At 41.4% G+C, this 13,333-nt stretch overlaps 1 protein-coding gene across 6 annotated transcripts in view; it reads right to left on the bottom strand.

Annotated features, from left to right (window-relative positions):
- Nucleotides 1-516: 516 nt before the first annotated feature.
- LOC135507908 (DNA (cytosine-5)-methyltransferase 3A-like) overlaps nucleotides 517-13,333 on the bottom strand; it is a 71,291-nt gene continuing 58,474 nt past the window's right edge. For 2 of the 6 annotated variants that reach the window (XM_064927689.1, XM_064927685.1), the window contains 13 exons: nucleotides 11,518-11,667; nucleotides 11,023-11,067; nucleotides 10,558-10,637; nucleotides 6,808-6,920; nucleotides 6,393-6,582; nucleotides 6,022-6,106; nucleotides 5,294-5,439; nucleotides 4,967-5,057; nucleotides 4,715-4,863; nucleotides 4,307-4,392; nucleotides 3,924-3,993; nucleotides 3,522-3,640; nucleotides 517-3,203 (listed from right to left, as the gene is read on the bottom strand). In XM_064927689.1, the coding sequence (XP_064783761.1) occupies nucleotides 3,062-3,203; nucleotides 3,522-3,640; nucleotides 3,924-3,993; nucleotides 4,307-4,392; nucleotides 4,715-4,863; nucleotides 4,967-5,057; nucleotides 5,294-5,439; nucleotides 6,022-6,106; nucleotides 6,393-6,582; nucleotides 6,808-6,920; nucleotides 10,558-10,637; nucleotides 11,023-11,067; nucleotides 11,518-11,667 (1,466 nt within the window). In that variant the 3' untranslated portion in view covers nucleotides 517-3,061. Of the gene's footprint in view, nucleotides 3,204-3,521; nucleotides 3,641-3,923; nucleotides 3,994-4,291; nucleotides 4,393-4,714; nucleotides 4,864-4,966; nucleotides 5,058-5,293; nucleotides 5,440-6,021; nucleotides 6,107-6,392; nucleotides 6,583-6,807; nucleotides 6,921-10,557; nucleotides 10,638-11,022; nucleotides 11,068-11,517; nucleotides 11,668-13,333 lie in introns of all 6 variants that reach the window. The other 4 variants (XM_064927688.1, XM_064927683.1, XM_064927687.1 and 1 more) reach the window with 3 other exon arrangements.

Below are 13,333 nucleotides of genomic sequence, written 5' to 3' on the forward strand. Positions count from 1 at the left end.
TGAAACAGTGAAATGTCATGGTGAGCATCCCAAATGGCACCCTTTTCACTATATATGGCACCCTATGGGCCTTGGCCAAAAGTAGTGCACTGTAAAGGGAACAGGGTGCCATTTGGGACGTAACATTTGCCAATAATAACAAAAGCATCAATCAAGAAACGACAATTGAAAACAAGACATGGAAGATAGGATATTATGGCATGGAATGTAGGATTAAGAAGCAATGCGAACGCCAAGTTTTAAGCATACATTATGCATTATGCTACAGTAAAAGTTCTTACCGAAATGTTTATCTTTTTTTTTTGTTATTTCCCATTACGGAGTACATGGTTTCCCCCCACAGATAAGCACCAACCAACTACAGCAATTTCTAGTCTAAAACAATATAGGAAACTCATAATTTATTATTCACAATTTTTTCAAGTACAAAGTTAAAATGCCTTTGTTAATATATGCATCATATGAGAGTGAAATAATAGTGCTCTTCAATCATTACTATAAGGAACTTAAAAACAGTCATTGTCAAGACAAGTTTTATTTCTCTTCCAAACAAATATATTTTTTCTTGATTAGATAAAATTTTTAGCACCGTCAGAAACACCTACAATCCCTCTTTATAGTTCTTTAAAGAAACAAAAGCGACAGAAAAAAACAACAACCAACATTATGTAGGGCTGTGCAGTGAAGTATAGACCGTTCCACCTTAAAGCTGTCATTATTAGGCTACTGTTAAGATCACGTGACACATTTCAACTGGATTCACTCAGAACATTGGAAAACAAAACAAATGAACAGTACTAGAAGGCAAGACTTGGAGTCTACCCAGCTCTAATGTTTCATAGCTTATTTGGATGAAATTGGTTCAATTTGACTTGATTACATTTTTTTTGCCCTAATCTTTTTTTTCCGTCCAATTCCATGATATATATTAGCAAAGAATTATATTTGTACATCTCATAGGTAATAAAAAAAGAGAAAGACAAACCAAAACCAGCAACAGGAAAACTCTATGTACAAAATGTACATATGGTCATTTGCTATACAGAAGGGGAATTAATGTCAACACAACGCACAAGAATTCCTGCGAACCCAATGTGTGAAGCTCAACTAAAACGGTGGCAAGGATACAGTAAGGTCACTTAAGAACTTAATCATGTATGAAACTACATTTATGAAATTAAGTCATATTGAATATTTTAGTTGGGACATTGGTAAGTCATAATCTCTGCTCTCTTTTTTGGGGGGCCACTGTTCAATTTTCAGTTCTGACAAACTCATTTCCAAATCTTCCACATTCAAGGTCATAATAATTCAGATCATCAGAAAATGCAGATCTGGAATGTAATCCAAGTTTGGGTAATAATCGTTTGAATAGCTCTCTCTCTCCTTCGACTCTCAAAATATTCTGGATCTAAATCCTACAATCGTAATAGAAATAGACACATTCTTTTTCACCCGGAGGATGACACTGAATTACTGCTTTGAACAGAAGACAATATGTTAACGGAGCACATTAATCATTTTCAATTAATCTACTGTACATTGAGTAGCAATCAATAATTCAATCGTTTCCATGGATACGCCATTCTAATAATCCATTATTTCACCTCTATTGGCACAGCCCTACGGTATAGAAAACATACTGTATTACACAATGGTAAAACAGTTCACCTCATAAAAACAAAACAAACATTTCACAAGAAAAAAAACAAGAAATGTTTCTAATACTAAAGGAAAAAAAAGAAGTATACATATAAAAAGTGCTTTATAATGTTGGTAAAACAGCACAAAATTGCTATAAAACGGTAGAAGAGCATTGTGAAGCCGCACCATATTGTTTGAAGACTTGCACCTGACAGTATCTACTATCTAGTTTGCAGGGGTGAGAAGGGAAGGGAGAGTCTTTACTTGGTTGTGGAAACACCAGGGCACCCACACTCCCTCCAGTCCACCGACCATGCTCACTAACAGTACAGTAATGACATGGGTCAGGATAAAACTACAAAAAAAGTAGTTCACCACAGACCTTGATCAATATTTTTGTTTGTTTTTGTAACTACAGAAAACATCACTGCCCATGTGGCTAGCTTCATTTTGTGTTTGTGCAGAGTCGGACACAGGCAGGCACGGGGGCCTGAGTTTGCGTGTCGCAAGGCTTGAAAAATGATTGAAAAAGCACCAGTACAATTGTTTGTTTAAAAAAAGCTGTAAAGCATAGGAAAGAGGAGAATATGGCATGCTATTCTGCAGTCTTCTGCCACCACGCCCTATTTTATCGCCACTTTGAAGTAATTTAAAGTTATTAAGATAGCACATAACGTCTATCACACTGAAACGTCACACTGAAAAAGATGTCTAAAGTGTAGTGCCTGTGCCACATGGATTGTGATGTTTCCTATTGTCTCGAAGCACCATGGTATTGTAACCATTTTACAGTAGTACCTTAACCTTCAGTTAACTGTGTATATAAACTGTAAACAAAGAGGTATATGTGATCTGGTGTTTTGGATTCATTAAGACAGCTTTCTGTGACACTGAAGAAAATCACCCTTATTCACTTTAGCTCTGCAAGGCTTAGGAGATGGATTGCTTCGTCCACTTCAGATATAGGCCAAAACAAAATCATGCCTACACAGCCAAAATCATTCACATACATACTGTACACACAGTATGAAAAACTCTTATCTTTCTGATCTTTTCCAATCACCCAATCCTAGTCTTTATTTTAAAAAAAATTAAAAATTTAAAAAAATCACACAGATCCTAGTTTCTTCTTCCTCAGTGCCTTGAGAAGAAAGCCTTGTCTCAAGTATAGCTTGCACAAATAAATCAATAAAAAAAAAATACTGGATAACACTGCTAAAAAGGTCAAATGACATATACAAATTAAATAGAATAAGAAGTACATTTCAAAATACAAGAAATAATGTGAAATATCTACTCTGATGATGTTTTGCTTGCCTGAGAAATGATACCAGGAAGTAGTATAATTTCACCACAACTCTTGTTTCTAGTTACAACAACAGTTATATGTTTGTGATGGTTTCTAAGCCAAGTCTTGTTAAACACAGGCAAAGTACTCTTTGAGTGGTGCAAACAAGTGACGGATGACCGGTACACTCCACGACCTTCCCAGAAGCCTTTGTCTGGCCAGCCGACTCATGTTGGACACGTCTGTGTAATGGACAGGGAAGCCAAACACCCTGGGGAAGGAGACAGTAACCAGACAGCCACCAGAGGGAACAAGAGACAGGCAGACAGACAGAGCAGGAGACAGACAGAGCAGGAGACAGACCGACAGATACACTTGAGAATTAATGACATCTAAAATGGCGCTATATTTAAATGTGAGATTAACTTTTAGGTGCTTCATAGAAGGGCAATTTGGAATTATATCTATGACTTCCTGTAAGAGAATCATTTGAATAATAATGAGGTATCCCATTGGGAAAAACTGCTTGTAATAACGTCATTTAATTTGCTGCTATGATTAATTAATTTGAAGGGTAATCAGTTCCTACCTCTCCATCTCAGTGCACCAGAGAATGTCCTCCTTCTCGTTCATGAAGACAGGGAAGTGCTGGTCTTTACCCTGCTTAATGGAATTAGAGCGAGTGGTGATGGTCCTCACTTTGCCAAACTGAGGGGAAACCAGGAAGTGCACACACTAAGTGGCTGGTGCATAAGAATAGGACAATAATAAGTATTGTTTACGAACCAAATTGCCCGGATGACCAAACATTTAATTTGAAAGTTCAAAAAAGGTACTCGCACTCAGTTTGTTTCTACACGGTTTGAGTGCATGTACCTTGAACTAAGTTATTCAACTGAATGAACTATCAATTTACATGTTCGGCCAATTTGGTCTACGCCAGAACAGCAAAAGCACAGCTCCAATAAGAAGCCAGACATATAAAACTGACCTTCGCTGTTCTGCCATGCTCCAAACACTCCTGAAGGTCCAGTCTGTCAGTGCACATGGCAGTCAAGGGCCTGCAGAGGAAAAGAGAGGGAAAGGTAAGGGATGTGTGAAAAGAGAGAGCGAGAGAGAGATGGAGAGAAAGAGAGAGAGAAAAGAGGGAGATTGGAGTGCGAGAGTGTGAGAAAGTGAGTGAGAGAGAGAGACAGAGCGCAAGAGAGAGACAGTGAGCGCGAGAGAGAGAGAGAGAGAGAGAGAGAGAAACAAGAACAGTGCGTAAAAGGTGATTATGATTCTTTGGTTACGGAGTTTGACTGGCTCAGGAACTAGCCCAGGTGTGCGTTGCTTTAGGCTGGCTGTTGCTTCCCTCACCGTTCTCTCACCAACCTGTTCATGCCAGGCAGGTTCCCCCAGAAGTAGCGGGCGCGGTGAGCAGCAGACACCTCCTTGGCATCGATCATCACCGGGTTACACTGGCAGGGGAGAGACGAGCAGTTTAGTTAACCTTTATTTAACCAGGAAATTATTGAGAACATATTCCTTTTTAAAAATAATAACCTGAATGATTTTATTGAAGTAGTGGAGATGAGAGAGAGAATCTCATACAATGTTTAAATTAACTGCTTAAATTGTTCCCTCATAACCTAACCAGTATATTGACAGCATGCACTGTGAATTACCACCACAAGGTGGTATTCATCCAAAATGTATCCATATTCCAATAGTTAAACATTTACATGACTAATGTACAGTTTGTTCTCCTAGATGTTATACATTCTCTGTAAAGGAACAAACCTCTAGAAAGCGAGAGATGTCCCTCTTGTCGCTGACACCCATGGCCACCACATTCTCAAAGAGCCAGAAGAACGGCCGGTTGTCGCCCTCTTTGGGCCGAGCCTCGTGCAGCAGACGGTAGAACTCAAAGAACAGCCGACCAGTGCCCTCTACAGGAGAAACAGAGAAGGACGTGCATTTAAAATTCAGCTACAGGAAATAACTCGTCACCGATCACAGAACAAGTGATAAATGTACAGGTGTGTTACCGACCATAAAGACCCTTCCTAGCCGGGTTGACAATAGAGAGGTCGTTACATGGACTTCCACCAATCACTAAGTCAAAGGGGCCCCACTCGTGTAACTGTACCAAGGGAGAGAGAAAACAGAAAAAACAATAGGAGAAAGGAGGACAGGAGATAAGACAAAATCGACAGATTATCCAACTAAGAGATACTTGTTATGGTTTAGAGGTTGAAGTAATGGAATATCCTTATTGAGATTGTGGTTGGGGCGTTGGTCTTTGAGCCAGGTTATTGGGATTCACAGACCATGAGTGACCTTGCATTACTCTCTCATGATTCATGACATTATACTCACATGCTTGCGTGTGACGTTCCTCACGTCGCCCACGTACATGATGCGTCCCTGATGCCTGACGATGCCCACCGTGACGGAGTCCTCGCACACCTCCGACGCCACATAGCGCTCCACCTGGATACCCAGCTCCTTCAGCACCAGCAGACCTAATGGTCAGAGGTCAAAGTGGAAATAGGTCAAACGGTAGCATGTTTTTGGTTCTTTTGAAGGACTCCATGACTCCCTCGTCAACAGTGGCAATTGTTGCGGAGTGGATTTTCCTGGTTAAATAAAGTGGACGGTCCTATTTACATAATGATTAACTTGAACTTGGTGAACTGAACTGAATAACACCATACAGGTGAGACAACACTGAAGGCCTGGTCTAGCCTGAGGCACACTACTCATAATTTATTTTTACAGGAGTGGGAATTCCCACTTCTTTTGTATTTTTGTGTGGTTTTATTGAACAGATAGGGAAGTGAAAGACAGACAGGAGAGGTATGAGAAGTGCACTGCTAGACAATATGGTTAAACAGCATGCTGTGTGGATTAGTTTGCTATCTATCTATCTTTATAGACAGTCAGCCTAGTTTGTGGTCATGAGTTAGGAGGACAGTCCCGGTGAAACCTGAGACAGACGGGAAACTTTGTACAGACAGAGACAGAGAAGTTCAGAGGGTTTTGTGTCAAGGAGAGGTGGGAAGAGGGGGAGGAGGAGAAAAGAGGAAAGGAGATTTCCTTCTAACCTGTTGCTATGCCATCGAACAGTGACAGGACACGAATGGGTTGTCTCTTCTCTGCCATGACTGGAGGGTAAAGCTTTGGTGGTTCCTGTGATACAACACAGAGAGAGAGAGACATTATGGAGCTAGTATTTACCCAGAGAGAGCCTGGAATGACGTCAACTGTCTCTACCGTTTGAAGCCCAATTCGTAGAGCCCCAGAGCCGTGATAGTCTGCCTGCTCATTATTTACATATTTAGGAAGCTTGTTGGAGCTCATTTGGCTCTTTTAGAGGCGCGGACGTACTGTGTCACGACGGAACACAGACTAATTGTGTCTCTGTGGCTGTGAACTTTGTAGCGAGCTTGAAACATAGTACTGAGGTACTACTCACAAAATCCTGGTCATGGTTATTAGCGAAGAAGTGCTGTAGACGACAGGGCCAGTCAGTGCGACGCTCCAGCAGGCCGAACACTCCCTTCTGTCCCTTCTCACACATGTAGCAGCTCCAGGGATCCTCTTTAATAGCTATCTGTGCTGCACCTGGGCCCACCAGCAGGTCCACACACTCCACACAGAAACACCTGGAGAGGAGAGCTATATTACTATCCTGCTAGACGCTATCGCCCGCAGATACATGGGCGCACATAATCACATACACGTAAGATCGAACATACGCACGCACAGCGTACACACAGACACACTTATGCAAACAACAATGACCGTAAACACACACACACACACACACACACGAGTGAATCCCAACAATAATGAACTTAGTTAGCATCAGATGAAAGCACCGCCCTCACCTGCAGCAGTTGTTGTTCCCGCACATGAGCACCTCTCGTCCCCCACAGCAAATAGTGCAGTATGACTGGTAACCATCATCATCATACTGATATGCACATTCTAGAAAGCAGTTCTGGGACACAGCAGTAGAGAAATGATTTGAGCTTTGAGATTTGTCGTGTCGCTCTAGAAAGTTGAATCCACAAGTAAAATCAACTATTGTCCAATTATTGTTAACAGAACAACAAGTAGCAATTCGAAATACGCTACTCAACACGTGTTTGTGTTTTGGTAACAGAGAGCTTTTAACGCTAGAAAAGAAGAGCGAATCATGTGGACGCCAAACTAATTTACATTTTTAGTCACCCCCCCCCAGTCTTTGACTTGTCCTAAATAAGTCTATATAAAACACACTGTCGTTGTTAGAATCTTAATGAGCAGAATTACCGTTATAGGCAGTTTTAGCAGGACATGTTGTTTCCCCACTCATTCACCGCAAGTCAGCTTATGCAGCTGCTGGCCCATTGAAACTACACCTAAACTAGATTGTAACGAATTTCACACATATACTAATTAGAGTTAGCCTAAAGACAAGATTAAATGGACAAAAGTTTGATGGGTGACAATTATTACCAATTGTCAAATTGTACATGAAGAGATGGACCAGCACAGCTTGAAACTGACACAGAGGCAGGGAAACGGGAGCGCCAAAATCAAATCCCCCAACAGAGTCACATGCAGCTAAGACAATTTGATTTCTATATAGTATCAGAAAGAGCAGATTCTGCAGTTCCTAAAACACTTACCTTTGTCAAAAAAAAAACGGAAAAAAATTAAGGAGGTGAGCTCTATTTCAATATATCACTTTTTCCAAGAATAACCGCTGTTCTATGCGTTCAACACGTGAGCACTCGCGGCAGCAAAATACAACTTAAAACATGCTATTCTGTTCTTTTGAAATGCATTTTCTTATTTCCATAATGTTTCTTAAGACCTGTCAAAAGGAAATAATGAATGTAACTGTTGAATGGTTGTGGTTTTAGTCATGGTTCATTTTTACATTATAGTCTACAGTAACATTAAATAATGAAAATGCTATTGAGCTAACATAGGCTAATCACATTAGCCTGAGGTTGTAAGTAACAAGAACATTTTCCAGGACAGACATATCTGATATTGGCAGAAACCTTAAATTCTTGTTAATCTAATGGCACTGTCCAATTTACAGTAGCTATTACAGTGAAAGAATACCATACTATTGTTTGTGGAGATTGCACTGTTACAAACTTGAAATTGTATTAATAAAACAATTAGGCACATTTGGGCAGTCTTGAAACAAAAGTTTGAACAGAAATGGTTCATCGGATCAGTCTAAAACTTTGCACATACACTGCTGCCATCTAGCAGCAAAAATCTAAATTGCACTTGGGCTGGAATAATACATTATGGCCTTTCTCTTGCATTTCAAAGATGGTACAAAAAAAATGTTTTTTTCTTTATATTATCTTTTTCCAGATATAATGTGTATATTTGCCTACATTAATTTAACATTTTCACAAACTTCAAAGTGTTTCCTTTCAAATGGTAACACGAATATGCATATCCTTGCTTCAGGTTAGAATTGGGTAGGATTTTGGTTATGTCATTTTAGACAAAAATTGAAAAAAGGGGCGGATCCTTAAGAGGTTAAAATAAGGCCTAAAGCAGCGCTGGAGCCTAGAGGGTGAGCTAGACCTGGCCCGTATACAGTGCCTTGCGAAAGTATTCGGTCCCCTTGAACTTTGCGACCTTTTGCCACATTTCAGGCTTCAAACATAAAGATATAAAACTGTATTTTTTGTGAAGAATCAACAACAAGTGGGACACAATCATGAAGTGGAACGACATTTATTGGATATTTCAAACTTTTTTAACAAATCAAAAACTGAAAAATTGGGCGTGCAAAATTATTCAGCCCCTTTACTTTCAGTGCAGCAAACTCTCTCCAGAAGTTCAGTGAGGATCTCTGAATGATCCAATGTTGACCTAAATGACTAATGATGATAAATACAATCCACCTGTGTGTAATCAAGTCTCCGTATAAATGCACCTGCACTGTGATAGTCTCAGAGGTCCGTTAAAAGCGCAGAGAGCATCATGAAGAACAAGGAACACACCAGGCAGGTCCAAGATACTGTTGTGAAGAAGTTTAAAGCCGGATTTGGATACAAAAAGATTTCCCAAGCTTTAAACATCCCAAGGAGCACTGTGCAAGCCATAATATTGAAATGGAAGGAGTATCAGACCACTGCAAATCTACCAAAACCTGGCCGTCCCTCTAAACTTTCAGCTCATACAAGGAGAAGACTGATCAGAGATGCAGCCAAGAGGCCCATGATCACTCTGGATGAACTGCAGAGATCTACAGCTGAGGTGGGAGACTCTGTCAATAGGACAACAATCAGTCGTATATTGCACAAATCTGGCCTTTATGGAAGAGTGGCAAGAAGAAAGCCATTTCTTAAAGATATCCATAAAAAGTGTTGTTTAAAGTTTGCCACAGGCCACCTGGGAGACACACCAAACATGTGGAAGAAGGTGCTCTGGTCAGATGAAACCAAAATTGAACTTTTTGGCAACAATGCAAAACGTTATGTTTGGCATAAAAGCAACACAGCTCATCAGCCTGAACACACCATCCCCACTGTCAAAAATGGTGGTGGCAGCATCATGGTTTGGGCCTGCTTTTCTTCAGCAGGGACAGGGAAGATGGTTAAAATTGATGGGAAAATGGATGGAGCCAAATACAGGACCATTCTGGAAGAAAACCTGATGGAGTCTGCAAAAGACCTGAAACTGGGACGGAGATTTGTCTTCCAACAAGACAATGATCCAAAACATAAAGCAAAATCTACAAAGGGATGGTTCAAAAATAAACATATCCAGGTGTTAGAATGGCTAAGTCAAAGTCCAGACCTGAATCCAATCGAGAATCTGTGGAAAGAACTGAAAACTGCTGTTCACAAATGCTCTCCATCCAACCTCACTGAGCTCGAGCTGTTTTGCAAGGAGGAATGGGAAGAAATTCAGTCTCTCGATGTGCAAAACTGATAGAGACATACCCCAAGCGACTTACAGCTGTAATCGCAGCAAAAGGTGGCGCTACAAAGTATTAACTTAAGGGGGCTGAATAATTTTGTACGCCCAATTTTTCAGTTTTTGATTTGTTAAAAAAGTTTGAAATATCCAATAAATGTCGTTCCACTTCATGATTGTGTCCCACTTGTAGTTGATTCTTCACAAAAAAATACAGTTTTATATCTTTATGTTTGAAGCCTGAAATGTGGCAAAAGGTCGCAAAGTTCAAGGGGGCCGAATACTTTCGCAAGGCACTGTATATATCAATGGAAAAGCTAGTCAGTTGCACTACCTGTCCATGTAATCATCTCAGAGTAGGAGTGCCGACATAGGATCAGATCCAACCTGTCGATGTAATCATCTCAGAGTAGGAGTGCCGATATAGGATCAGGTCCTACCTGTCCATGTAATCATCTCAGAGTAGGAGTGCCGACATAGGATCAGGTCCTACCTGTCCATGTAATCATCTCAGAGTAGGAAGGCCGATATAGGATCTGGTCCTACCTGTCCATGTAATCTGATTCATTGTGATCCAAAAGGCTAAACCGATCATCCTGCTTGAGAGGCTTGATACACCCCCAGAGCTACAGACTTCATGGCCTTACACCTAGCCCTGACTCAATAGCCTTAATGGCCTCCTCTTCCCTCCTTACCTTACAGCTCTGGCACATTCCTCCAGCAAACAGAGGGTGTTCACGGGAAACATTCAAACTTCCACAGGAGATGCAGATGTCTGTGGAGAAAGACAGAATGTAATTGGTTGCCAGCCAGAGATGCAGTGGCATGCAAATAAATGGGTAAACCCTGACCGCCGATCAAGATGCACAACTTTAGCATAATAGGTGCACTATACACAAAATAAAAAAAGGTGTGTAAACAACACGTATAAACCCCCCACTAAAACCACTAGGCAAGCCAACTGGAGGTTGAAAACCCCCCCACTGCTTTGAATCCAGCCTTGGATTCAATAGGCATATTTGAACAGCCGTGAGAGGAATGTACATTTCATAAGGAAAGCTAATATGCTTTGAGGACTCATATAAAATAGCCACTCTCTTTCATTCGCTGCCTACTGAACATGACCCTGGCTGCCTGAACACAAGAGACAGACCACTTACCTTCTATGCTTCTGCATTTCTGCCTCACTTCATACACAAGTCTCTCTGGAAATGCAGACCCGGAGAGAGAGAGAAAAAAAACAAGCTTTCAGATTCAGGATATGACTTGAACGTTTGTTGCTATACTATCTTTGCAGAGGACATCTTCGAGAGAGAAAAAAGCTGCAGACATACCCCCTCTCACCCCTACTTCACCATTTGCTTTTAAGATATTACATGTGTTTTTTTGCCAATATAAAGTGTTGGGCTGAGTACATTCATAGCACATACATAAGAGATACAGCGCTACATAACATTTACCAGATACATAACATATAACACCTACACTTGTTAACAGAATTGACCATGTTAACCCTAGTACTAAGCACCTGCTACCCTGTCTTTCACAAACAGTCTCTCTTTCACTCTCACGCACACCCCTTAGCTAAACCTCCCTCAGGGAGGGATATAGAGGTCACAACCCCTATTTCACCTAATAAAAAAAAGCAGGCTTACCTCTCGTCCCCTCGTCAATCATCTCCTTGACCTTGGGTTTCTCGGCTGCAGTGCTTTTGCGAGGCTTTTTGGCTGGAGGGGGTGTGTAGGCTGCCGCCTCTGGCTCCACCCACACGTCAGGGTACACCTCCTTATATGGGTTACGCTCCTCTGGTGGGCGGGGCATATCAGTAAGACAATAAACAAGTCAGATAACCAGACTCTTGCCAAAAGACTACCAAAGACAGGCAGGGGAATGCTGGATAAAAAGGGTGGAATTGATCTGGCAACTGAAGGGACATTCACCAACCATTGGGCCCTCGAGCCCCACAACAATATTTTCGTTGTTCGCTGTAACACGGACAACAAAATGTCTTTATAATGTGTTGTTTTGTTGTTGTCACATACACCAGATAGGTGTAGTGAAATGTGTTGTTTTACAGGGTCAGCCAAAGTAGTATGGCGCCCCTGGAGAAAATTAGGTTTAAATGCCTTGATCAAGACCCTTGTCGGCTCGGGCATTCATCCAGCAACCTTTATGTTACTGGCCCAGCGCTCTTAACCACTAGGCTACCTGCCTGTTATAAGCTCCTCTTGCCTTTCGGTAAATCTAAGCTTCGGTGATTTCCCAATGTATTCCAGTCCCTCCAGGATTCCGCGATACTGCGATCGCATAATTCAATGCAAAAATCAACCAATCAGCGCATATTATGTGACAGCTCGCAATGTTGACCAACCCCCGCACTTTTAGGGCATAAAAGGGTCCAATCGAAAGCGGGTTTGTAATTTTGACCAATTACTCCACTGTCACTGTGGAAAATGGCCCAAATCCAAACAAAGTCAACAAAGTGTTTTCCCCCTGGCCTGTCAGCGTATTCACATATGGGTGATTGTTGATAGCTGACAGGCAGTACAATGAACAGAAATCAATCTCATTTGCCAACAAACATAACAGATAAACCGTGCGAAACAATTTCCAAATGTTTTTGGAAACAATTTGAAAATGGACAATAAACAGTAACTTCGAATCAGCAAAGCATATGAGAATGTCAGAACAGTTCCCACAGCAGCGGCAGATCACCATGACTGAAGTGGTAGCAGGGAAGACTGTGGCAAGTGCTGACCTTGGCTTTAGTAGGTGGTCGGCACTCTGCTCTGCCCTGTCTGTCTAAAGGAGAGCGCTGCCCAAAGCACTGAGTGTAATTTGTCAGCTTTGCCGTTTTAAACTCTCTGTAAAAGTTAATACGGAGGACGAAAGCACAATCTTTCTGGATAAAAAAACAAACAGTAATACTGTTTTAAAAGTACATATCAACCACAATACACTATTTTTACGTTTTCTGTTCTTTATCTCCCTTACGACCCGACCCGTTAAGAAAAAAATCACAATCTCAATTATTTTGAAGACAATTTATGTGAAAGAAATATCAATCCTCAAATGGAAAGCGATTGATCAGCTTTGAATCACATTTTTTTTAGAGAGAGAGAGAGAGAGAGAGAGAGAGTGAGTGTGAGTGGGAATGGGAGGTGCATCACGTGTTGATAGCAAAGCCCCAAGCCTGATGGAGAGGAGGTGTGTGTGGGAATGGGAGGTGCATCACGTGTTGATAGCAAAGCCCCAAGCCTGATGGAGAGGAGGTGTGTGTGGGAATGGGAGGTGCATCACGTGTTGATAGCAAAGCCCCAAGCCTGATGGAGAGGAGGTGTGTGTGGGAATGGGAGGTGCATATCGTGTTGATAGCAAAGCCCCAAGCCTGATGGAGAGGAGAGGTGTGTGTGGGAATGGGAGGTGCATCACGTGTTGATAGCAAAGCCCCAAGCCTGATGGAGAGGAGAG

Source organism: Oncorhynchus masou, chromosome 21 (genome assembly GCF_036934945.1).
Source record: "Oncorhynchus masou masou isolate Uvic2021 chromosome 21, UVic_Omas_1.1, whole genome shotgun sequence".
NCBI classification, from domain to species: Eukaryota; Metazoa; Chordata; class Actinopteri; order Salmoniformes; family Salmonidae; genus Oncorhynchus; species Oncorhynchus masou.